The following is a 27,759-nucleotide window of genomic DNA, read 5'->3' as shown; positions in this document are numbered from 1 at the left end:
CCTTTAGAGGAAGTTTTGGTTCAGTGTAAGACTTCATGAACAAACAGTAAAGTCATAAAAACCCAAGGTTGTTAGTTGTAAAAAGGTAAAGAAAAGTTAGGCATATTTTAAAGAATCAACAGCATTCTTAGGTTGGTTTTCGTTTACTCTCTTTACATAAATATGCAACATGATACTCAATTTAGGTTTCTAGTCTAGGCAGTCAAAAGCATTGCATTTTTGGAAAAATAACATATTGGTAAATTAAAATGTAAGAAACTTTAACAGTCCATTTTTGGCCACATACCTTGTCCCTAATTAGCTGAACTTTTCCCAGTGATTTATGTAAAGCAGTGGAAGAGTATCAAAATGACACCAGTGTGAAAGGATCCAATAAACCCCTTGAATGTGTAAGCAAAGAGGTAGGTGGCAAGTCTGTCTGTCTAGAACTTTACCTTAAAAATTATTTCTTACACCTAAAGTATCTGCATCCCAGTAGATATTTTACATTATTTAAACAAACATGTTTAGCTTTGCTTTTATAGTTTACTTACAGAGTTTCTCACTTTACATTGAACAAAATAGCCTATGAAATACATCATTGCCTCTAGCCTGTAGGAAGGAGAACGTGTTTTAGCATCTGTGCTCCACAGTAGTCTAAGTTCAGATTCAACTTTGAAACAAAATAACCAAACACTGAGCATACACGAGATATTGCTATTCACTACCAAACATGTTAAGAAGACTTTTATTTTGGGGCTCAAACTGCATATTATAACTCTTTATTTATTTTCAAAATTTACAAATCAGTATCTCAGAAACTAAGGAAAAGGAACAAAGCCCTTTTACCATGTACACATTTCCTTGCCTCTTTCAAAAAGGAACAGTACTAGAGCTTGGCACCCTACCTTCTGGAACGTCTGCCCTTTGGAGCACTGATGCAAACACGCCATTCTGTTCTGTGTATCAGGATCAAATAAATGATGGACTGCGTTAATTACAGCGACTGATAGGAATTTCAGATTTGTTTTGTGCAGAAAACATGCTCACCAGTTTCACAGATGTCTTCATGTCCTCTCAGTGATAACACTACCAGGCATAGCAAGAGTCCACAGGATAACAGCACCAAGCTCCTAAAGTAGGTATTCCTGCAAACCAAGTATTCTAGACTGCTTCTCATCCTCTTCAATAGAACATCTTAGTTTAAATCTTGAAATCCTGTTGTTCGACTAAGAAACTGCAACCTTCCATGTAATGTTGCTTTTACTTAGGTATGCATCAAAAGCAGTAATTTCCAAAGCAGGTCTTGTGTTAGAATACCAGTGTTAAGTAACCTTATCCCTACTGTATTTGTTTATAAGCAGAGTATTACTTTGTCAGGGCTTATGTCATCTTCCGTATCTGGGATGGTGGGCAACAGAGCAGACCGAGTCAAACCCCAGAATTTTTGAGGTGACATGTCTTTTTTGGTGGCTGTGAATTTCCATCCAATATGGCTGGCACAGATCCTGCACTGAGCAATAGTCCAGGCATACCTACGAGATTAAGGAAAGGTCAATCAGCTCAGGAAATGCATCTCTGTATCCCACCCTATCAGAAACCTGTTGGAACTTGGCTACTAAAAGATCTTTCTAAGGATGGGGAAGAGAAAGCTCAAAGCTTTGATTTATACAGTTCCCTGAAACAGACCTCACAAAAAAGATTCTCTAATTTGTATCAAGTCATCATGGTAATGCATCAGTCTTTATAAAGTTACTTGATTGTGCTCTTAAGCCATGCTTAAATTTTTTCTCCAATGCCAAGGAAGAAGGAAAAAGAATATCTAATTAATACAGATTTCTTTATACAAATTGCTGGCTGCCAGGAACACATTGTAAGTTGTAGCAGCATTTTCTTAGTTGTTTTACATGGCAGTCAAGTTAGGAAATAGCAATAAGATTTAAGGACTCCTTTTCTAAAAGAAGAATGGTTTTGTGACATAATTTAACCAAAAATATAAGCCCTGGCATTAAAGGAAAAAATCCCAAACAAATCAGAATTCACCCAAACCATGTAATGAAACTTCTTCTCCAGGGATCCATATTTAGTATTTTTAGTAACCAGTTAATTCTACTTTTAGTCCTTCAGAATGCTATCACATAAGATTGGCCAGTCCAAGTGGTATGGTTCTAGGTCCAGAATAACAAATCTAGTCACTAAGCTCTGCTCAGCTTGCCTCTTTCAAAATAAAAAGGCTGAGCCAGCATTATTGGCTGAAGGGATCCCACAAGTTCTCAGGTAGTGTTGTAGGTCCCACAGTCATACTTTGAAGGTCAGTAGGTTAAGCCAAAAAAAGCAAAGCCTGCAAACTAGAAGAAAAGCTGGATTCTGCATGTTTTATGTGTATCACTGCTTGGGTAACAGTCGCTAATTTTACAAATTATAAAATACAGTGGACCCTTGAATCCACCTATGATTTACAGTTGGTCCTTGTATCTGCAATTCACTCTGCATCTAACAATTCAGCCAACAGAGAAGCACCAGTATTATAGTATTTACTACTGAAGCACACCTGCATCTAAGTGGAAAGTGGAAGTCAGCAGTTCAACAGCATGCTGTTCAAGGGTCAACTCTAGTTTCACTGGATTATGAAACAGTTGATATTTCATTTTCCTGTCAGCTCATTCTGAAGGGGTGTGGATCAGCCGTATAGCCGATTTAAGGACTGCAGCTCACCTGACCGTACATTGAATGAGACTGTGTATGAGTACCTTTTTCTAGCCAGTCATGAAATGAACGTTTAAATAGCTATTTATTTCATTGCCTATTTCTGATGATAAATTCTAGCAACTCTCCTTAATACTCTTTTGAGCTTTACTGCTCAATTAACGCACGCACACAAACCCAAAAGGGGACGCCACTACATTACCCAGGAAACCAGCTGTGGTCTGTAGAAGGCCGGCCAATCAGGTTCAAGTTGGAGGCCTTATACACGGTAAGCGTCTCATGCACGTACCCGTGAGGGTTCACATAAGCTGCCATTGGCCCACATAAAGATAAACTAAAACAGAATCAGAAGAGTCAATATGGGGGGAAACGATCCAACAAAGTTCACCAAGAAATGAGGTTAAAGAACTATAGTGCAGTTAAAACTAACAAGAGGCTGGCAGTCAGCCCAGTTTTATTTAGTTTATGTTCTCCCTTGTCGCTTCCCCTGTGGCTCAGCTGGTAAAGAACCCACCTGCAGTGCGGAAGACCTGGGTTCTATCCCTGGGTCGGGAAGATCCCCTGGAGAAGGGAAAGGCTACCCACTCCAGTATTCTGGCCCGGAGAATCCCATGGACTGTATAGTCCATGGGGTCGCAAAGAGTCAGATATGTCTCAGTGATTTTCACTGGTTTTCATGACGACAAAAAGGAAAGTAGTACTAGTTTTTAGAATCTTCAAGATACACATTGTAATACATAGGGAGCTCAACTTGCCCAAAAAGGGCAAGTCCAATAAAAGGTTCCATGTGGTCATTCTTGGGCAGCTGAGTACTGTGCCAAAAGCAGTACTATGTGTCACACAGCATCAGTACATGTCCAGAAGCATGTCCTGCAAAACTCTGACCCTCTGTGGCGAAACTGATATTTGAGTGAAGTAGCGCATAAAGCCGAGGCATTCCTGCTAGGTCCGTAAGTACTGAGACAGATACAGCTGATAGGTTTTAACAAGATTGGGGTGGTGGGGAGGTTTTCCTTCACCAGGCTCACTCATTGCTGTGAATAATCCCGTCCACACCCACTGCTGTTCTGGTACCCAGTCAGGAGCAGTGTCTTACCTACCACTGAGGTCACTTCCTGGATTTCATTTGCTGAGCATTTGTAATTTAATGGAGGGAAATACAGTCTTGCCTGTTGTTCTGTTAGGGCAGTTGGGAAAATGTACTCAGACGTGTACTAAAAATGTAATAAAGAGCTCACCTGAATATTTCATTTTTGGTGGTTATTTCTGTTTCTTGACATTGTTTACAGCAAAGTGACGTACACTAAAATATTTAAGAGAAAATTAGTGGGGGAAATGCTCCAAAGTGTTGATTCCTCTAACTGTAGTTTTAAAGACGGAACAAGGAAGACACAAGCTGATATATTCACTAAATTAATGACCCTCTAGGACACTCTGTCTTACAGTCTCAAATGAAGTGTTTAAATAACCCTTTCAAATATTTTTAATGCAATTAAAATTAGTTCTCTTTCCATGACTACATGACGAGACACCCTACAGACAGCCTTGGTGGTCCCAACAGTGCAACGCCCCCCACCCCAGACTGACTGAACGTGAGCATCCAGACATTCGTTACTCACTTTGTTCATAATGTCTAGTTCACAGCGAAGTCGCTGGATCGCACTACCAATTTTAAGGAGCTGAATTCGTAGTACATCATCAATAGGAAGACAAGCAGCTACTCTGTAAGAAAAATCTGAGAGACAGGATAGGTTTTTCAAACTTTTAAACTTATGAAGCAGATACATATGACTTATGAATGCAGTAACATCCTTTTCGAATAAACCCTTCCCAGAGGCCACACTAAACAGTTATAGACAAGACTAAAATGCATCAGCTCTCAAGTGTATATATATGTATCTTAAGGACGTAACTTATTTTCCCATACTTGTTTTTGTAAATGGCTTAAACATGAAATCAAATCCATGTTATCAGAAGTCACTTATTTACTGAAAGACTAGAAAAATAGTTAAACTGTACCTAATTAAGTCTTGGAACTAAGGTGACCTTTAAAGGCACCCTGAAGACCAAGGAAAGGAGTCTTTATAACCCAGACAGTGTTTCTGGATGCCAGCCGTTTACTGCAACCCGAGCCTTTTATGTCTAAAATAGGAATGCTCAGAATTTAAGACCCTTGTTATAGTTAACTAAAAAAAAATTTTTTTTTCTGTAATTCATGAAAACAAATGCTTTTTCAGAATAATAAAAACATTTTGGTTTCATTAAACAGAAAACAAAACAATTTTAGTAAAACATCACAGGAAGAAAGCTGATTTTTCATACCTATTGGATTTGAAGGAAGAGAATCTTCTTTGAGATTTTCATCCCATTCGCGTAGCTGTTTCTTGATTCTATCCATTAAGGTTTCCTTGTTTGAAACGAGCCATAGTAAGGTTCACACACTTTACACTTCACTGTCAGCTTTTCAACTCAGTAAATCTAACATATTAGTAGCAATGTAAGTGGTTACTACCTAGTAAAGTTCCAGTATATACGTGTCTGTTTTCTTACACAGAAATGCTTGCAGCCCCTGCTTAGCCCAGCATGAGGCTGGCTTTCTGGCCTCTCTTCATCCCCTCTCTAGGAAAAAGCTGCACTAGCAGCTGCTACCTACACACCTTACCTGGTGCCTGTTTACCACATCAGAGTGCTCACTATCTTTTTGCGGTGGATATAAAAAATACTCTGGTCTGTTACGTACTTGTAATGCCTCTTAAGCTGCTGAAGAGCAGAGTAAACCATCGTTTCCTTCGGTGCTGCCCATGTGCTAAGTGCCTACAACCTACCAGTTCAGTAAGCCCAGAGCTCCAGCTCTGCGGGCAGGCTGATTCCCAAGGGAAGCCTAAGACCCTCTGCTGCCTCCCAGGACAGTAACAGCACCTCTACCCCCATGTTATACTCAGGTTCTGCCCCAAACCACAGGAAAGTTAACAGAAATCAGGCTTTGAACATAGCCTGTGTCTGTGACCTACATTCTGTGAACTATCCCAACAGTCTCTTACTGAATTTTTCAAGCTGTCATGATGCCTAATATAAAAAATTTGAACTGGAAAAGCACTGTTGTACACATCAATTAGTACACTAAAAGCAGGAAATAGAAGTGGACATACTTGTTTACAAGAGAACTAAAACCCTGTTAAGGGTTCTGCATTTTTCTAAATGTAACTCTAACCTGACAACAGAAGTTTAAATGCTTAACACACCCAAAGATGCCACAGCATCTTGTCCTGAAGTTACAAGCCACTATCCACTGACAGAAAACTAAAGATCTATACGGTCGAAGTCAGGTCTGTCTGGCAGTATGATTCCCGCCTTTTCCCCTTAAATGACTGGCACTAGTTCCAAAAATAACATGGCACTTGTTGCATCTAATGACCCTTACGACATGGCTTCTCCTAGAAGCAAAACTTTCAATGTAAGTTACTTACAGCATCATATAAGGAATACAGCCAGCGAGGCCATGAAGTCAAATTTGCACAATGAAACTTTCTCTGAAAAGAAAACAGAAGTCACTTAAACACCATAGAATCAAGATCGTAGGGTAGAAGGAACCACATTTAAAAACTGATCTTGGCCCACAAAGACCTTCTAATTTCAAAAAAGATGAAAAAGTCTGCAGAGAATCCCGTAAGAGATGACTATATTTGACAAAGATGTTTTCACTTAATTCCTATAAAATTTCAGTAACTGATGGGAAGACTCAATAAGTAAGATATTAGTCCTCAGAGTATATATTCAATGTGACACCAATGAATTGGAATTCAGAAGCAATTTAAAGTTCATCTGAACAGATGTGTATAAGCAACCAAGAAAATCTGGAAAGAGAAGTGTTACACAGAACATGGACGCTGCCAGGACGCACTGCAGCGGTGCTGTCAGAGCAACAGGTTGGAAACAGCCTAGCCAGCTATCAACAGCAGTTCAGTATGATACGCTTACACCAGAGAGGGTGCTACACCTGACCCAAAAAAGCACAATATAAAGAATGAACACATCTTCTCTACATACAAAACGAAGCCTGCACATCTACGACCTGTTAATTTTGTACAGAAGCCGTTCACTGACAGGGTGACACGTGACACTGGGCGGGGATGGGCACTGTGCCTGCAAGACCAGATGGCGGGTTAGAGTGACCGCGGGAGTCACTTGCTGTGTTAGGTCCTCGCGCAGTCAGCAACGTAAACTATGAAAATAACATCCAAGTGATTGAAACGCTACAGTTTTTGTTTCCTTCATTTATCAAATCCTACTTGCTTGTAAGAACTGGAATGGAATGGTAAGCTTTTTCTAGATCCTGAGGCTTGCAAGCTCATAATGCAAGATACACAACTACAAGCTTACAGTGTATGCTGGGAAACCGTTCCTCCACTGGAGGAAGCCTCTGCCTACACTACACATGGCCTACCACTGCAAGACGTCTCTTTCATCCGTAAATACTACTGCTCTGACCGCTACTCTTACTACTACTCTGGAACAAGACAAAGGCAGACTCTAATTTTCCTGTGGATAAGGTAATAAGCAATAGTAACCACACAAATCTTGAAAAGAGGAAAGCACTGATGGGGTCAGTGGCCATTACAAAATTACAAACTGTCAACAGTTACGTTATGTATCCTGATGGGGCACAAACAGACAGACTGATTACAGAACAGAAGAAAAATAAAAAACAGGAATGTGGTCTATAAGGCAGCACAGGTGTGCTGAGTGAACACAGCTACCCAGACAGGTGCTGGAGTCACACCAAGAGAACTACACACGGCTCAAAGCTCACATTCTGATGTCATTAAGAAAAAGTGAAGTCAAAAGGAAAAAACGGCACGTTTCTTTGATGAATGAAGATTCCTTCACACAGGGAGGTATTGCTAGCTATGATTCAGAATACAGAAGTATTTAAAAAAAATTCAACTATGTGACCACCAAAATACAGTTAAAAGACAAATATGACAAATGAAAGAAAATGTTTGAAACTAACTGCAGGTAAAGCCATAAGCTTCCTTTACACACAGATAAGTGTGTAAAGAACTAGCAATAAATAGTAGGGGGAAGACAATTCCAATTAAAGGAAATAAGACATGCTCTTAAACACAAAATGTCACACATCGTTCACATTCAGAGAAATTCAAGGTAAACCCTCAACAAGCTCCTGTATTTCACTTAACCAGATCAGCAAAAAGTAAGCTGGATACTGTGCAGCCTTACTGAAACACTGAGTACAGAGATGAACAATCTCAAGTAAGAAACTTTGAAAATACATGTCAACATTACAAATGTAGTTGCCCTGACATCCGGTAATCTCACTTCTCAAATACCGACCTATGTGAAAGGTCATCTGTGTACATAACTGAGTCTAGGTCCGTCATTAATACAGAGAATACTGTGCGGCTTTCAAAATAAACACTCTGAAAACCAGAGAGCGAAGAATCTCCTGCACTCTTAAAACAAGGTGCAGGACAGCATGGATCCTCCTACATAAGAAAAAGGAAAGAAGTGAGAATATCTATCTGTGTTTTCATAAAGAAACTCTGGAAGAAGACTGAGAAGCTAACCTGTGAGCTCCTGTTTGTGGGTCCTGCCCTTGAGTTACACTCAGTTCTTCCCTGCTCCGTATGAGAAGCAGGAGCTTATAAATTTAGCAGAGACCAGAAAGATGAGCTTCAGGCACTTTCTTATCTTGTTTCCACATTACATTTTTGCACCTCATACTCTTTTCTCATTAACATGGAAGGGCTTTATAAATGAGCAAACAGTGTGGGCAAGAAGGGAGTATCCTTAGAAACATATACACTGTATTCTAAGTAGGTTTAAACAACATTTTCCTCATTTTGAGAGAGTTTCGCTATAGTAAACAGTGAAGAGAAAAAGACACCGTGAGAAGAGGGAATAAAGAACTAGTTTTAAAGATCGAATCACTGAATGAGAAAGGTTTCCAGATAGAAGTGGGTCTGGAAGAGCACTGCCTGATTATACTGACCTAACTTCTCAATCCTCAGGGACAGTGTTCCCGTGTCAGAATGGAAGATAATCGAAGCGTAAATACTTTTGTCATTTCGATTGTTTTGTTTTCGGTGGCAAATGTTGAGAGGTTATGTACAGTTTCAAGGTCAACTGAATATACTTCTGGAAGACTCCACTCCACTCCTAGATCCTTTAAGTATCATTTTCTGGTGGAAAAGTGGGTGGCAACCCGACTAGAGTGAGTTATTTAAGAATCAACTAAGCTTCCCCCAGTTCTGGCCTCGTGAGCCGCTTCTCAGACACAAAGACGCACGAGGCCCTGCTGGGGCCGTGGCAGGTACAGCAGTCAGACTGAGTAAACTCCACAGAGGGCTGGCCCGAGCCCCAGGTCGGCCTGAAGACAAGCACCGTGACAAGTCAGCGTCCACTGCAGGTGCAGCAGGACGGCCCCTGAGACGGGTCCAGGCCCCTGGAATCCCCCCCCCAGCGCCTCCGCCAGCCCTTCCCTGCACTCCCCGCCCCATGCCGGCAGAACGGCTCCCAGTGGGCTCTCTAAAGTGAGGCAGTCTGCAGGACGCCTGGAGTCCAAAATAGAGCGGCTGGTGTTTTTTCTCGGCCTAGTGATCTAGATCCAAATTTCAGAACCTAAGAAACTCTACCCGAAGTGTAAGCAACGGAACGATCAGAAAAAACACACAGAGGAAGGCATTCGTAGCTCTGAACACCTTTTATATCTCGCTCGTTCCGCAGCACCTTCTGTTTAATCCTCGGCAGTTCTGAACATGCAGAAAACTGACGGCCAATGTTTGAGAATCCAGAATTACTGGAGGAATAAGACAACAGGCAGGTCAGAGGATCTGGCTCCTAACGCCTGACGGCCCGCCTGCAGAGGCCTACGCCTGAATTCAACACGAACAAGCTGAGGTGCTTTAGCCACAGAACAGGAAGGAGTTAATCAGTAATTCACACAAAAGATTTTTACAAGTTCTGTTTGTCTAATCCAAGTTCAGGTTTAAGATGTCAAGATCCTACAGAGAAAATACAGAACTAGCTGTCCAGAGCACTTAAGCCAGGAATTAACTCCACAGACTCTCTCTCTATCCTCAGAAATGTGCTAAGAGGTAACTTAGAATTTTTAAATGCTTAAGAATTTTTAACAAAAAAATCTTGGTGTGGAAGAACTATTATATAAATAAAGTACTTAATACCTCCTGGAAAAAATATCCAATAAGTGAAACCCACAGCTATCTAAATCCTGAGAGACTATGTATCCGGACACAGTGACCTCGCCACAGGGCATCTCAGCACCACCCAGGGCCGACACACTGCTGGGACTAAATGACTCCACAGCAAAATCTCCCACTGTGCTACTGGTCAAATAAACATGATTTAAAGTATATGTAAAGCATCTGTATTGGGGACATCCCTGGTGGTCCAGAGTACAACTGTACTCCCAATGCAGGGGGCCCGGGTTCGAGCCATTGTCGGGAAATTAGATCCCTCTCGCTGCAACTAAAGGTCCTGCACATGGAAATGAAAGATCCTGCATGCCACGATTAAGACCCAGTACAGCTAAAGAAATAAAAAATTAGACTAAAAAAAATATCTGTATCAAGTCCGAAAACAAAAGTACCGCGCAGCTATACCAAGTTACTGTGAACTTCAGCTCTTTGCTGTTTAGTCGCTACGTCACGTCAGACTCTGTGACCCTCCCAGACCATAGCCCGCCAGGCTCCTCTGTCCATGGGATTCTCCAGGCAAGAACACTGGAGTGGGCTGCCATTTCCCCCCTCTAGGGGATCTCTCCAACCCAGGGTTGAACCCCCATCCCCTGCATCTACTTCTGCTTTACTGACCACGCCAAAGTCTTTGACAGTGTGGATCACAACAAACTGTGGAAAATTCTTCAGGGATGGGATACCTTACTTGCCTCCTGAGAAATCTGTAGGCAGGTCAAGAAGCAACAGTTAAAACTGGACAAGGAACAACAGACTGGTTCCACATTGGGAAAGGAGTACGTCAAGGCTGTGTATCGGCACTCTGCTTATTTAACTTACGTGCAGAGTACATCATGAGAAATGCTGGGCTGGATGAAGCACAAGCTGGAATCAAGATTGCCAGAAGTATCAATAACCTCAGATATGCAGATGACACCACCCTTACAGCAGAAAGCAAAGAGGAACTGAAGATCTTCTCGATGAAAGTCAAAGAGGAGAGTAAAAAAGCTGGCTTGAAACTCAACATTTAAAAAACAAAGATCTTGGCATCCAGTCCCATCACTTCATGGCAAATAGATCGGGAAACAATGGAAACAGTGACAGACTTTATTTCATTGGACTCCAAAATCACTGCAGATGGTGACTGCAGTCATGAAATTAAAAGACACTTACTCCGTGGAAGAAAAGCCATGACCAACCTAGATAGCATATTCAAAAGCAGAGACATTACTTTGCCAACAAAGGTCCATCTAGTCAAGGCTATGGTTTTTCCAATAGTCATGAATGGATGTGAGAGTTGGACTATAAAGAAAGCTGAGCACCAAAGAATTGATGCTTTTGAGCTGTGGTGTTGGAGAAGACTCTTGAGAGAGTCCCTTGGACTCCAAGGAGATCCAACCAGTCAGTCCTAAAAGAAATCAGTCCTGAATATTCACTGGAAGGACTGATGCTGAAGCTGAAACTCCAATACTTTGGCCACCTGATGCGAAAAACTGACTCATCTGAAAAGACCCTGATGCTGGAAAAGATTGAAGGCAGGAGGGGAAGGAGACGACAGAGGATGAGATGGTTGGGTGGCATCACCGATTCAATGGACACGAGTTTGAGCAAGCGCCTCAGACTGGTGATGCACAGGGAAGCCTCATGTGCTGCAGTCCATGTGGCGGCAAAGAGTCGGACACGACTGAGCGATTAACTGAACTCCTGCACTGGCAGGCAGATTCTTTACCGCTGAGCTATTCCCTCAGATTAGGGCCCTAGGATAATCTACATCAAAATTAAAACCTTCGATGATTAGTACAGGATTCTTCAGGTTACTACAGAAATTGTCTTTCCGTGTTTTTAAAAGACATATCTCAAAAAGTAATTTTAAATTTAGACACTAGAAATTTTTTTCCTTTAGGGAGAAATCATAAATATTACGTATTTTATACTCAAAACTGATACATCTCACAGGTAAGTACAAACAAGTTTCACTGGTATTTGTCCTACAAGAAGATCTAGTCAAAAGGATATACATAGGAATTAATGCCCTACAGGCAGTACTTTTAAAGAGCGCCTATTCTCAAGCCAGCTTTGGTGATGTCCTTACTGTTGCACAAAAACAGCTTCCTTTCAGAAGCCCACAAGGAGGAAGCAACTGCCACTGCACCCTCTCCCACACTCTCCCCTGAGTCTAGGTGTTCATGACTCAAGAGCCAAGCGCCTCCTGTGACCAGTCTAATAAGCGTTTCCTGCAGCATTTAGAACCACAGCAAAGTAATTCATAACTTAAAGGCATAGTAGCTGGAATACCTCACAGTACTGTAACATTTTACTTGATTTTGCAAACTGCTCTTACATCAACAGCTGCCTATGAAATTTTAGAAACTCCAGCTATGAACAAATGCAACTATAGTATTGCTCAGAAGATGTCTGGGGAAGGAATCATGAGAGTTGTTGGTGTTTCTTTCTTTAAACAGGAAAAAAGCAACCTGTCTTTGCTTTCTGAACATGCATACAAAAATCAGTTTCTTACCTTCTGGTATTTCTGCCACCATTTATATGAACACTGGTCTTCCCATGAGACAGGTTTTGAAGGAAATATCTGGCACTTATTGAGGGACTCTAGTTGAACTGCAGACATGGTCGAAGGCAACACACACTCAGGAAGAATCTGCACTTTAGCCTGCTGGATTCTAGAAGAGAGCCAGGCACGGTGTTCATTTTTAGGATAAACGAATTCTAATCACTACGTTTCTAACCATTATGGATAGCTTCAAGTACTAAGACTTGCAAGGTTTTCTTTTTTAAACATATTAATCAAATCCTGATATTAAGATACAAGAAATTTTCAAAAAATACTGCATTTCATAAATCATACCAAAGTTAAAATCAAAGGTAACCAAAGGTTTTTCTATCTCACTATGGAATGGAAAATGCTATTTTTACATTTCAGACAACGCCTGTAAATGAAATAAAGTTAAAAAATTAATATACCACCAACCCCTGATGTGTTGATACTTCTATAAAAATTTCTCATTCTTGGACACCCCACCCCGCCCCTTATCCCACTTCTTTATGTTGCCTGACTCTTAAATCTATCCCTTCTCACGAATCACCTATCCTAAGTAAGTAGGTAAAGGAAGAGAAACTCAAGAACCCTTTTACATGGATAAGACTAGAGAATTATACGTAGCCTTATTTCTATGTGCGTTCCTTTTCTCATTCTTAAACATTTACCCTGAATATGCAAAGAATCAAAATCCATATTATCTTTAAAAATTATTTCTACTCATAGAGTAAAGTCATCCTTCAACAATGCTACTTGAGAATATCATAATTGTAAGTATCTTCTCATGAATTAATGCCAAAAGGCTGTACCTCCAAGCCATTGTCTTAGGAGGCACTGAAAGAATGATCTCCTATTATAACTTTTCAAATGCAGAAAGTATCAACACATCCAAATGCTGGAACGAAAAACACTGTTAGTCGGAAGAACTCAAATATATTACAAGTCTCTGCTTCACTATTATTCATGTTCAGGAAGTCTAAAGTGGTCTTTCATTGTGACCACTGTCTCAATCCACAAAAACTTATGACACTTTAATACTTCTGATTTATTAAATGAAAATAGCTAAACATGTCTGAAAATATGTAGGTTTACTGTCATGATGATATTAGACACACTCCACGCACTTCATTTCTCTCCTGCAAGCTCCAATTTAAGTCTGCATGACTTTGGAAAATGGTAACATAAATCTGACTATGTTCAAGTGTTCTTATGTTATTAGAGCTCATTAAAAACAAAAATAACTAAATAATCATGTTTTCCTCACCTAATTCTTAAGATTTTATTATGATACAAACATCAATGCTACAGAAACATCAGCTTAGAGATCGTTTTGATAATTAGTGTACACAGGCTGTGTCCATCGCCTCAAGGGTGGACACTGCTCTCTGTTCCTGTGACGCACCCCAGCGTCTGCTGCACACACGGCTGGTTCTTCTCCCAGCAGCTGAGTTTTGCTTTTAACATAAACTAGTTTGTTTCTTCCCAACCTGCTGGTGGCAGTTGTTGTGCAATTATAGCTATATAATTTATACAAATATTTTCTGAAGTGGAAGGAGCTTTATAAAACATTTTATTCAAGTATAGTTGATTTACAGTGTTGTGTTCATTTCCGTTATACAGCAAAGTGATTCTGTGGTATATGTATATACGTTCTTTTTCATATTCTTTTCCACTATGGTTTATGACAGGTTATTGAATATAGTTCCCTGGGCTATATAGTAGAGCCCTGTTGTTCTGCAATTTATGTAAATACTGTGGTAACCAGGAAAATAAGTACAAAATTAAAACTGCTTTAATGAAACACTAGCTTGAGTCCAAAAAATGCTTTCAAATCAGGTTCAGACAATTCTAATAGGGAGAAAAGTGCATGACTCTGGAAGGTTTCTGTGCTCAAAGCCCTTGTGAGTATCTTCGGAATCTCTAAAGAGAAACTACAGGTATGCACTGCAGACAGATGATGTAATGAAAGCAACTGATGCAAGAAAGACTAATGTCAGCTCTACCTGCAGACCCGACATAAAGACAGTCCCTGTCTCACCAGCAAATGTAAAACGAATAAAGGGGCATTTACATATTTTAAGTTAAAATAAAATGTTTAGGATATCTATGTATGTATTTTTATGAGTTCTAGTTTTAATCTCCTTTTTTAAAAATTACTCACTTCAATTATGATAAGTACAAGGGCTTCTTTTGTAATTACAAATAGAGTATTAATCTCCCCTTCCTCTCTACATGTAAGAAATACTCAGGAATTTCTAAAACAGTCCTACAGAGATGCAATGATACATTTCAACTTTTTTATTAATTAAAAAAAAATTCCATCTGTTCAGAAGATGTCAAAGAAATACAGACACAACTTGGAAAGGTCAGAAGGCAGCAGTACGCCTTGTATATGTGAAGAGTCTTAATAAGACACATCACTATCGTCTGGTCCTACATTACAGAGACAAGGAAACTGGCCTGAGTTGCAGATGTGCAAGGCGAGAATTGTGGTTTGGTGGGAAGAGCACTGGTTTGGAAGTCGGGGGCCTAGAACTCACCAGTAGTGCCCACGAGCTGTACAGCTTTGGGCAAACTTCTTATCTCCATTGCACTCAGGTTCCTTTTCTAAAAAAAAAGAGGGGCTTGCACCACATCCTCTCTAGTCTCTGCCATCTCACCATTCCCACTGAAGGTAGTTAAGAGAGCCAGAAGGGCAGGGGACCCAGAAAATTCTCACTCCACGGAGGTCTTTTAAGACAGACATTTTTGTGAAAGCTGTGGTGGTGGGTCTAAGGAATACTAGGCCCTTTCCCAGTCCCGTCCCCCCTCATCAGTTTGACACTAATCTCTACTTGAGTCCAATGCACATCCGTTTACTTGCTTTCAGAGTCAAGGCTCTGTTGCCATCTTGTGTTCAAACTAATTTTCCACAATCACAAGTCACTGATGTCGACACCCTCAGAAATATACTTTTCCCCAAGTCAATTTGCTACTTTTGTTTCTGGAATATAGTACTCACAAATCTTCAAAATTTTATAAGCACACAGGTAGGAAGTCCTTTTAAAATGAAACTGTCAGTAAAATCCACGGCACAAACAGCTTGCTGTCTCAGCACAGGGCCCTCAGAGGGATGCTCACTCATCCACGGAACACTCGTGGTCCTAAGTGCAGAACACACAGGAGTCCCATCGCCTGGCCTGAGCAGCCTGCATCTTGAGGGACAGACAGACAACACGACACTGACGGCCTGCGTTCAGCGCGGTGAGAGTTCCCGGAGTGAGCTCTAGGGAGCACCAGGCGGGGAGCACCGAACCCCACGGGCTCCGGCACTCCACCCTCCCTGCTCCTATGCTCGCTCAAGCCCCGAAGGGGGCTGAGTACACTCATATTTATGAATGCCCACTATGTGGAAACTGCCCTCATGCAGTTCATATTCTTAAATCTTAAAAAAGAAACAAACCACCACCCTCTGAACGTCCTTGATTTCAGAAGACATTACCTGTCCAACACAGAGGACTGACAAGATTTTCAACTGTGACTACAGATAAGAGACCAATTCCCTAAGGCTGGGAGGACCCAGGAATTTGTATCTTTCTAAGACTTCACTAGTGATTCACTGGTGATTCTTATGTGCCAGAGTTAAGAACCATTACTATAAAGGAAACACACAGTGATGAGGACAAATGCTCTGTGGTTTTTTTGGAGGTCTGCAAGTGAACTGCATTTTTTAAAATGAGGTATTCCTTAAGGAATACCTTAAGGAATGAGGTATTCATTCCTCACTAAGGAATGAGGTATTCCTTTAAAGTGCTAAATAGAACACTCAGAGCATTTCTAAACTGTACAGGGCACAGGGGTGACAAGCACTTCCTGACCACTTAGTAAACGTATGATCCACTGCGGTGAGAGAACATCTGTAGCGGAGATGGGCACGCAGGGTATGTGGTCTCCCACACCCAGACGGAGCGGGTGGCAAGCGTGACCAGCACAGCTCTTGTGGCACCCGATGCTGCACACAGCTCACCAGCCCTGACTTCCCACCCTTCCCAATTTGAAGAGATGTCTTCAATCCCAAAGAAGCCCTGTCCCAAATGACACTGCCTGTTGGGGTTACATCACTGCTCCAAAACCTAGAGGGGCATCAGAGTCACCTGGACATCATCAGAAAAGATGCTGCGGCCTCCTCCCCGACTGGTCACTCTCTAGGGATGGGAGGAAGGGCAGGAAGGCAAGTGTCTGTGGTTTTACTGCCCAGGTCACTGTGATAGCCCAGCAAAGTTAGAAACCCCAGACTGCACTTTCAAAGGGAAAAGAACAACTAGGTACAGGCTATAAAACGTGAACGTCAGCAAAGCAGACAAAATATAAGAAAAGTACTTCATTTTACGATGTTTGAGGAGTTTTAAGACAGACAAGACAATGTTTCTTACCCGTCTGACTGTGTCCTGATCTCAAGGACTTTGAATCTCTGTCTTCCAATTGCTTTCACTTTCACAACCTCGATTCCAAAATCTTGTTCTTCTCGGTAGGCATATATCTCTGCTGTTGTTCCAAATTGTGCCTCCCTTTCCTGTACATTACTTCCAAGGTAAATTTTAAAAAGGAAACAGTTTTAAACATTGAATTTTCAAATATGCAAAGTTGACAAAAGCAATATACATGGGAAAACAATTTACAGCAATCATTCTCATTGCAAAGCTATTTTATTTTATTTATTTTAGAATCACATGGGGAACTGAGATATATAAAGAGAGCTTCAGGAAGTACAATTAGAGCCCACTAGCGGAAGAACAGATTTCTAGTCATTGAAAATAACCCACAGCTGACAGGGGTTAAACTGTCATTTCCCAAACTAAACATTCTTTTATTCAGCAGATCATCCTTTCTGCCACTTATCAGCAGCTCTGTACTGGGTTGAGGGGGGAGGGGAGTGGGGACTTCCTGTATCAATTTCCTGCCCCCACCACTGATTTCCTCTAGTTCTCATGGGACACTTGACATTTAGCTTCAACTTACCACTTGTCTACAAGAGGACAACTTGGGAATTTTGAGAGACAGAAAATAACTAGTCACTCCTTCGTAAAAACCATCCTTTACAAACAGTGTAAAAGCCCTCTTTTTCTTGAAGACAGCTCTTGAAAATAAGGTTCTAGAACTGTTCTTCATTATGTATTAATGATTTTAAAACTTTCACATACCAGAAAGTTAACTGTGTGTGAAAGTTAAAGCTTGACTTAGACGGTAATGATCACAGCAAAATACTCCAACTTCCACTTCCAAGCTTTTTATGGAAGTGTTTCACTTCACAGCCTTGTCCCAACTTCTACGCAGGCAAAATAGGAGTCAGTTTTGCCTTTAAAACAACCTCTCCTGTGAGTGCACAACAGAGTATTAAAGTCAGTTCACTCTGAGATTTTACCTGTACGCAAGCACTGCAAAGGTTCTGTCCTTCTGAATTAAATTCCGCACCATACTGACTTCTTGAGGACTGAAGAGCTGGAGAGGCAAGGTCTGCCCGGGGATCAGGGTCATCACCACCTGCGGCAGCACCGGGATCACCGGGCAGCTGTCGTCGTCGTGCAGAGTCCTGCCGTGGAACTCCTCCATGTCGGAGCCCAGATACTGCAGAGGGCACACACAGGCTCAGTCGTTACAGACAGGCAATGGGACACAAGCTCAACAGACTAACGCGCAAACTGACAAGCACACGTGGACGGCACACCTATCCAAATAATACACCTGCCGTATCAGCGTCCCACAGGAAAATCTGACTCCTGGAAGGAGAATTCTCAATTCCTTGTGAAGAATCTCTCATATTCAAATTAAAGAGCATTTTTTAAGCTCAAAATATTTGATTTTGACTAAGCTCGACACCTCTATGTCTGAAAAGCATAAATGACAAGTATAAAATGCTAGTTTGTTAAATAACACCCTGGAACCCTGCGGTACAGAGATAAGCAGTACTTTAATAGCTCTATCACTGGCCAAGATATAAGAAGGGTGCCAAGTGTGCAAAGAATTACTTGTAATAGACAAAGTACCAAACTGCTTAAAAATTATAGCTTAACACTATTTATCAGTTGGCAAGAAGCCCACATCCTCATCCACGATTTCAAGCTTGAGGTAATATCAGGTAATGCTAAAAGCAGTCATTCATTTTCAAGAATTTTTATCTACAGTTAAATGTATGCATCTCTCATACTGGATCTAATACAAAGTTACATACTGTATGTGATGTCGGCAAACTAGTGTCAAAATTTATGATGTTTGGTTTCTTGGGTTCTTTGATGTCCTGGTCTTCAACTTCCATTTCAATTTCATCTTCTTCCTCTTCCTCTGCTGTAAAAGTACAGTATTATAAGCAAAAAACAACAAACAGAGGGAAGGAGACGTAAAAGCTATGTTCCCGTTCAAATACATAGTTCCTTCTTAGGGATTCCAGGCCCGTGGGAAGAGGAGCTCTTATGAACACCATCCACACTTGGGAATCTCGACAGGACTGTGAAGAGGCAGCCAGAGGGGGGTCTAGGCTGGGTCTGCCTCTAACTACTTCTCTTAAATCAATGTTTAAGTTTAGAATAGTTTAAGACTTACAGAAAATTTGCAAAGATGGTAGAGAGTTCCTTTTACCTCACACCTGTTTCTCAATAGGTAACATCTTAATTACTGTGGCACACTTGCCATAACCAAGGAATCAGTGTTGGCATAGCACCATTAACTAAACACATTTCATTTGGGTTTCCTGAGTTGTTATCTACGATGCTACTTCTGTTCCAGGACCCTGCCCACAACACCACGTTACATGTAGTCGTCAGGTCTCCTTAGCCTCCTCTGGGCTGGGAGGGTCTCTCAGACTTTCCTTGTTTTTGATGGCCTTGACAGTTTTGAGGACTACTGGTCAGGTGCTTTGTAGAATGTCCCTCAAGTCGGAATATTCTTGGGGAGGAAGCCCAGGGAGGTGAAGAGCCATTTTCATCACGTCTCATCAAGGGGGCACACTGCTGACGTGACTTAGAACTGCTGAAGCTGACCTGGATCACTGGTCAGGCTTCTCCGCTGGAAAGCTCCTTTCCCCCTCTTTTCCACACTGTACTCTTGGGAAGCAAACCACAAGGCACAACCCACATCTAAGGGGTAGGCAGGGATGTGTCCCTTCCTTGAAGGGTAACTACCTGCATAAATTATTTGAAGTTCTTCTGCACAGGAGATGTATCTCTTCTCCCTCACTAGGAACCAGTTCTGACACAGCAGACAATTCACCCCACATGACGAAATCTTAGTTTACTCATTTGAAAAATGACAGACAATGAACAAGACAGTCTCTATAAAGTTTTTTCAAGCATTTAGAGTTTCTAGAGAAGACAGAAAGGAAGGAAAGAGGAAAGGGCTAAATAGCAAGCAAGCTCCTAAATAAACTTCCAAATAGATAAAATGGCTTTGCAAAACAGTTACTTTCTGCTGTGCATATCATTATTTAAATCTAACCACCTCCAGCTAGGTTCCTGACAAGAAAATATAAATGTTTTTCAATATGGCAACTGCTTTGGACTTTCTATTAATTCTTACAAAGTCCTTAGATACAAGGCTTTGCCAAAGAGAACAATCTAATTATTTCAACTTAAATTCAAATGTCCAGTGACTTAACACTGCATACAAAATTTTCCTAAGAACAAAAAAATTCAATGAGACCAAGAGATAACAAAGAAAAATCTAAACCGATGACAGAAACATACTGCATCTACCTCCTTGCATTCACAATTCTGACAGCATGGCTTTCATTACGCACTTTTGACACTTTACTGCTCCATTATGCACTCTATTATGCAAAGTTTTAAAGGTCAACTTTTAGCTCAAAGGCTAGAACTCTTAATTTTTAAATTTACATTTTAACTATTCTGACTTAATCTCAAAATGATTCCCTTCATATAAACTAGCCTTTCTTCCATATATGGCTGAAACCCACTTCCCCCTCCTTGGCTATTTATGTATTATTTCATTTTATGTTTTGTTTGTTTGTTTTTTTTTTTGGCAGGGACAGATTCTTCAAATCTTAAATATTAAGCAACTACTTAAGCACTTAAAGGGAATTACTGTTCCAAACAACTCATACTCCATGGAAGTATGGACAAATGAATGTTTCTAAAAATAAGTCATATATGATTTGCAGGAGCATGACTATGATATTGACAATCTCTCTGAGTCCCTTGCGCTCTCCATTTTTTTCAACAAAACACACCGTTCAGAGCTACCAGGGTGAAGCGTGATGACTCATCTCATGCAGGAGCACCATGTGGATACCAACAGAACATCAGCATCTTCCCTAACACACTGGATTTGGCACGGACAGTGTTGGGCTGATGTCTCTGAAAAAACAGCTCAGCTCTTTGACCAAATTCAATTCAGCTAGGTTGCTTCCAGATGGACCACTGACTCTGATTCTAATATATTTTCATGGAAAAGGTCCTTTCCATACAGCTGGGGCATGCCTTCAGTCTCCTCCTCCTCTGGCCCACACCCCTCCCAGTAGGCAAAGTCATCTTCCAAGCACAGCTTCCCTTAGGTCTCAAGTCCATAACTGCTTCTCTCCAATCCATGGAACAAACTCACGATCCCACTGGCGAGAGATGCAAGCTTTCCAACGCTCCAACCCAACCTACCTTCCAGGCCTTATCTTCTGCAAGCCAATCCTAGGTCATAATGCTTTTGGATGTCTGTAGTACAACACAGGGCTTTTCCCCAGTCCTTCTCAGCCATAATCAATCCCTCCCTCTGACGATTTACTTATCTGACCTACATCAATGGCCTTCTACTAGTTATATTTTCAGGAACCATATATACATGATAAACTTCTCCAAGTATCAGACTGTGCATTATACCTCTTTTTACCTTCAGGATACATAACACACTTCCTGCACACAGTGAAGTGACTCCACTAATAGTCTCAGTTTGGCTGATACACCTCTTGCAAGGCAACTCTTGTCTACAGCATTCCATGACAAAACTGTACAATTATTCCGGACTTTTTTTCTGCCCACTATTCCAACATGAGGCCAAGGTCTAAATTTTCGCAAAACATAAAGGAAAGAGAATCCTGATTTTAATATCCCAGTTCTAAGTATCTAAAACTAGGTGTATTTTAACAGGTACTTGTACCACGTCCTTACAAGCCTAAGAACAGACCAAACACCGGCGCAGCACTGGGTGGTTAAGAGACACCAGCTATGCAGACAGACAGATCTGACTAGGACTCCTGGCCCTGCAACTGTGTGACCTTAGACAAGTCCCACACTAACCTGCCAAATCATTTCTCACCCACCAAATCAGGACTACACAGTGACATGGGGAGGATAAAATGGAAAAATGCACGCAAAACGCCTGGGGCAGGGCCAGTGACACGGGAACACTTAATAAATTAGCTGTCACTCTTATCGTGGGGGGGATGAAGTCCCAGAAAAGTCTGGGATGCTGGGCGGCCCCAGTCTCCCTCTTTCCCCACCCAGTTTCACGCCATTTCCTTGGAGCCAAGTTCTGGGCACACAGAGGATGGAGAGCACGGAGTCCCTGCCTTTGGGGACAGCCTCCTCCGTCCCCAAACCCTCGTCCGCATACTAGGGGGAGCCGAGATGCAGCAAGAACCACCACGGTCCCGGGCCCGCGGCCCCGAACAGGTTCTGCACCACCCTCCCGCCTCCCCGGCCCCCGCCGCCCCACTTGCGCCTCTGGCCTCGCCTCCTCTCACTGCCAGGAACAGGCCCCAGATGGTTACCGGGAAGGAGTGGCAGGTGATTGCCCATGTTGTGCGCAGCGTCCTCCGGGTCTCCCTCGCCGGCCATGTCTGTTTACCCGCAAAGGAGCCTGGGACAGGGCGGCGCCCGGGCCGCCGGGGGAGAGCCAGTGCAGTGCCGCTGTCGCTGCGCCCCGGGCCACAGCTCCCCCTTGCGGCGCCCGCGGGGAGGACAGCGCACTGGCCGGCCGGGACCGGCACCGCGGGCAGGAGGGCCGGCACCGCGGGACTGAGCGCTGTGTCAGCCGCCCTTCGCGCTCGCTGCGCTTGGTACAGAGCCCTCGCCTGTCCCCCGTCCCTGGTAGGACATTTCACACACAGGGAAACAGGCTCAGATTCTTCAGTCTCCACCTTGCTCTTGACAAGGGAGACGGGAAGCAAATAGGAACCCGTTTATACAGCCTTAGCTCCAATTCTTCAAATGAAAACTGTATACATGAAGACTGGGAAAATGCATCAGTTATTCCGAAGACGGCTGGGTTATACCTTAGTTTCTTTACAACAATCAAAAGTAGTTTTCATATATCTTTTCCAAAACTAATAAGCATTGGTCTGAAACAAATACTAGAAGTGATAAGAGAACAGAGAAAGGCCTATGATTGGCAAGTGAGATTGTCAATATAAAATAGCTTACTCGTTATTCAACTAAAATCAGTCATTGTGTTACAAGAGAAATAAAAAAGGGGGTTTTCCTAATAACAAAGGGAAGAGTGAATGGCAAAACAGGCCTGTAAGAGTTAAGCAACCCTAGTTCTACTTTAACTTTTACTATTCACAGTACATGTACCTAGACTTGTCCTTCACAAAAGAATTCCACAATCACTCTCTGAGTCTGTGTGAATCATATACTCCACCGAATCACCTGGCATTCATTTTTTTTTAATTGGAGTATAGCTGCTTTACAATGTTGTGTTAGTTTCCGCTGTACAAGGAAGTAAATTAGCTATATTCGCTCACACTCCCCTGTAGCATTCTTCATTTCAGAAAGGTCATAAACCAAGAGCCCACCAGACCGTTACCTAGCTGTCTGATGCCACTTGTGGCCATTTTAAATTCTGCAGAAGAAAGAAGGCAACAACTTCACCGCTTTGCAACAACATCACTGCTTTGATCCTGCTCGCTTACCCCAGACCATGAGCCCTGCCTGTAAGACTTCCCCCTATTCCCCAGGGAGACGCACACAGTTTCAGAGGAACTTGCCTCTGGTGTTCCATCTCTGCCTGGCAACGAAATAAAGCTACTTTTCCTTGTTCCTCCAAAACTCTGTCAGCACTGGTGCACAGAGGGCTATCTGGATGATGGACAAAAGCTTTATTAGTGTCTTTTCACTCTTTTCAGTGAATGAAATAGAATACCTAAGCATGGTGGGGAGAAGGGTGAGAGGAAGAAACAGCATTGCTCAGAAGAAAATAATGAATTGAACAGTTTAAAATACGTTTGTTCCCAAAGTTTGCTTGCTGAAAAGTTAAAAGCCGAAAATCTCCTTGGGAGAGAGGCTGATGGATCCTTTCAGTGCCATTCTGCCTTCTGTCCCCAAACCACCACTCTGTGACCTTGATCAATTCTTTTTGGCTTCTAGCCATAAAACATGATCAGTTTATCCATTTGCCAAACAAGAGTAGGCCAAGCAGTGTCTCAAGTTTGTTCTAGCTAATAATGGCTGCGGTATTCATGATAGCATTGCCTTTTATGATTATATATAACCATTACAGGTTATAGATTAATAACAGTTACATAAGATATACTATCATGATGGGTTATTGAAAGTAAGATGGTCACTCTAGACAGGTGAAGGATGAGAGAAAGCAAAGTGCAAGAATGATAGAACCACGAGAGAAAGGTGTGTGTGTGGGGGGGGCGGTGTGAGAGAGAGAGAGAAAGGGAAGGAGGGAGGGCGAAGGGTGATTACAAGTACACAGTATATACATTATCAGTCTCAGTTTATAGAATTATATCGTTCTATGATCTACAGAATTTCAAAGAACTGTGCTTACCTCCAACAGAAGTTTCTTTACACAGGAAACATCTGGCCCCTAAACAAGGAAGCTCTGACCTGCCCGGGTCCTGCCCAGAGGTGGCACCAGCACTGTGCACCCTGGGTCAACCAAGAATCCTGTGGGGAAGAGAGGACAGCTGTGAGCCTGGCGGGGTCAGCAGATGTGGCTGGAAAAGCACTCGCGCCTCTTTCTTCTTTTGTGCTCGGCCCCGGGTCACCGATGCTGCCATCTGTGCACCTCTCACCCCCCATTTGCCTCCTTTCCCTCGCCTTCATTCACAGCCACCATCTGCTCCTGCATTCATTTCCTCCCTCCCTACCCCCACCGCCCCAAGTCTACCCAGTCATCCATAGCTATGTCTTTCAACAGGGGTAACGGCAAATGGCTACTGAACAAAAACATCTCAGCAAGCAGGTTTCTTGGATTAAGCCCTGGTTATTAAAACCAAAAAGGAAAACATGATCATTCACCATTTATTTTTAATTGGGTAACTTTATCCTGAAGCGAGCCATCACACAGAGTAGCTCACATTTCTTCTTGCTTCTGTGAAATGTGTTCATTGATAAGAAGCTCAGCAAACCAGTGGGAAAGGAAACTTATAGCTTTGTCTTATAAGGCAGACTTATAAGAGCTTTGTCTTATAGTTCAAGAATTACCTTTAATAGGATAAAATTGAGGCTGATATTAGATGAGAGAAAATACAAATCAAAAAGGCCCCACTGTACTTTTAATTTCTGGTGTCTATACACTGTTAGTAGAAAGGGATACACAGACTTGGAAGACAGTTTTTTTGGCTCCTTTCTGCTTTTTTATCATTTGCATATGCTGTGTATTTTTAATGTGTTAAAGAAAGCTACTGCCTTGGTCTAAGTAGTCAAGCTACTACAGTAGCTTGAATAATGGTTTTTCGACCTCCACTATTGGTCTCCACAGATCATCCTCAGCAAAGCAGCTGGAGTGAGCCCCTTAAAGCACAGGTCAGACCATGTGACACCCTGCTCAGAACCACGCCTCCATTCCCCATCTCACTGTAAGCCACTTCCGCCCAGTGGCCTCCATGTCCTGACCTCCCGTGACCCTCCAGGCTCTCCCTCCGCTCTGGCCTCTGTGTTAAACCAAGCAGGGGGCCACTCCCATCACAGGGCCTTTGCACTAGCCCTTCCCTTTTCCTGGAATGCTCTTTCCTCATGTAGATCCATGACTTGCTCCCTTACATCTTCCAGGTCTTTGATGAAATGTCCCTCTTTAGGGAGTCTTTCCCAGATTATCCAACATCTAACTGCAACCCCACCCCTAGTCTCATCACCCTCTATCCTCCTCCTCTGTTTTATCTATTTTTTTTTTCCCCCCTCAGAGGATGGATCAACTTCTAAAATACTGTGAAGCTTACTTTTTAAAAATATCCTCATCACTGGGCTTCCCTGGTGGCTCAGTGGTAAAGATTCCACCTGCCAATGCAGGCCATGTGGGTCACATCGCTAACTGAGAAGACCCCACGTGCCTCGGAGCAACCAGGGCTGGGCACCACAGCTACTAAACCTGTGCCCTAGAGCCCAGGAGCTGCGACTACTGACGCCCATGTGCCCCGGAGCCCGTGCTCTGCAACAAGAGAAGTCATCTCAGTGAGTAGCCCCCACTCGCCACAACTAGAGAGAGCTCACACAGCAGCGAAGACCCAGCACACCCAAAAATAAATGAACACATAAAATTATTTTTTAAAATCCTCCTCACTGCAAGAGTGTAAACTCAGTGGGAGAGGTCAGAGATCTGTGCCTCTTTCATTTACTCCTGTGTCCCAAGAGCTAGTAAGTGCTCAAAAAATGTTTACGGAGTGAATAAATGAATGGCACCCTTAATGGGAGACACTGTTGATTGATCCAGCACCAATTCCTCTCCTCTCCCTGACTAAGAACCCTCCTTTGGTTTGGGGCGATGGTGTGCCCAGCCCCGTGGGCTCACGTCCGCTCTCAGTCCGTCGTGCCCCAGTCCCCTCCCCCTGTGATCTTCTGCAGTTCGTGGGAGCCATGAGACACAACTCTGGCTGATGTAATGCAGAGAAAGGCATCCTGGCAGCCAGGGAGAATGGTGGCAAGGGAAAGATGTTCCTATATGATTCAAGAAAACAATTTCTTTCCTATACACTCCTGCAGGGATGAAGATTAAGGTCCATATTGGTTTGCCCAATAAAATGAGCCAAGCGAGTACAAACACCTAAGAGATTTTACAAAGAATCATGAACTCCGGAAAAAGCACAGCTAGATTTACTTGTAGGCATATTCTGTTGTCATTTTTAATGGAAGGGATGAGGACTTCCCTGGTGGCCCAGTGGATAGGCATCTGCCTGCCAATGCAGGGGGCACAGTCCAATTCCTGGTGCAGGAAGATCCCAAGTGCCACGGGGCAATTAAGCCTATTCAGCACAATGAGGAGTAGTCTCCGCTCCCCGCAGCTAAAGAAACCCTGTGGTCAGCAGCAGAGACCTGGTGTAACCAAACATTTCAAAAAACAAATCATTTAAAAAATTAAATGCATCAATAAATACACAAAAAATGTAGGGAGGAATCCATTACTTTTGGAACTGCGTAAATCTTCCAATTCTTTACCTGTTATGCAAAAGCACATGTAAGGTAACAGGTTTACGTCACCCCCCGGAGGCCTTTTGCGTGTTCCGGTACGACAGTTCCCCTACCATTCTTAAGACAGAGGTCAAAAACTGGTGAACCCCAAGTGAGAATTCTGCGGATGTGTTTGGTCTTTGTGGTATTTTGAGTTTTTGAATGAATTGGCACATGCAGTTATCGATTTCCTTTTAAGAATGGGAAGATCTGGCAACTGCAGGTTAGACTCATGCATGGAACAACTGTCTTAAACCAAAACTGGCAGCTGCCCTTTTACATGGGGCGGCCCATCTAAATGCACGGAACACAGGTTCGATCCCTGGTCCAAGGAGATACCACATGCTGCAGGGCAACTAAGAGACCCACAGACCCACCGGAGACCGCAGCCTGCCAGTGCAGTACCTGCCGGAACCCGTCGACACTGTTTGCAACCTGACATATGAGCGTGTACAGGGAGCGTGGCGCCACGCCCTGACCGGCCCAGGACAGCCGTGGTGTGTGTCCAGTGAACCAGGGCACCCACCGCCCCACTCCACTCCCCGAAGTGTGCCAGTCTGTACAACGAATCATATGGCCCAGAGGAGCTTGGAGCATCGTGCTGGGTCTACACAGTCTTCAACAACCCATGTGAGGATTCATATTCATGTTTAGCTGCCTTTGACAAGAAAGGGTTGAGATTAGGGATCTTGAATCCTCTGTAGCTCTGAGATTCAGGCTTCAAGGGCATCATTTTCATGAGTTTGTTTTTTTTTTTTTTTAACTAGTCTAGTTGTGCTGTGAGTAACTTAAGAAAAAAAAAATCTTTGGAATTAAAACTGTGGTGATTGTCATGTTCCTAATTTCCATTAACCACAAAGAGTTTACAAAACTTGTCCAAGCAGAGAGATCTTTTTTCCACTTGAAGAGGACTCTTGAGTATCGGGGAAAG

The 27,759-nt window shown here is 42.6% G+C and overlaps 1 protein-coding gene across 1 annotated transcript; it reads right to left on the bottom strand.

The window, feature by feature from the left end:
- Positions 1-115: 115 nt before the first annotated feature.
- CRBN (cereblon) lies at positions 116-22,265 on the bottom strand. Its single transcript, XM_068981547.1, has 11 exons — positions 22,199-22,265; positions 18,659-18,771; positions 17,852-18,054; positions 16,863-17,012; positions 12,415-12,574; positions 6,153-6,215; positions 5,008-5,092; positions 4,305-4,420; positions 3,924-3,988; positions 2,888-3,019; positions 116-1,514 (listed from the first exon to the last, which is right to left on the bottom strand). The coding sequence occupies exons 1-11, from the start codon at positions 22,263-22,265 to the stop codon at positions 1,334-1,336; spliced, it is 1,335 nt and encodes a 444-aa protein (XP_068837648.1). The 3' UTR covers positions 116-1,333.
- Positions 22,266-27,759: the final 5,494 nt, after the last annotated feature.

This window comes from Capricornis sumatraensis, chromosome 10 (assembly GCF_032405125.1).
Source record: "Capricornis sumatraensis isolate serow.1 chromosome 10, serow.2, whole genome shotgun sequence".
Classification (NCBI taxonomy): domain Eukaryota; kingdom Metazoa; phylum Chordata; class Mammalia; order Artiodactyla; family Bovidae; genus Capricornis; species Capricornis sumatraensis.
This window is presented reverse-complemented; position numbering and strand designations above follow the sequence as displayed.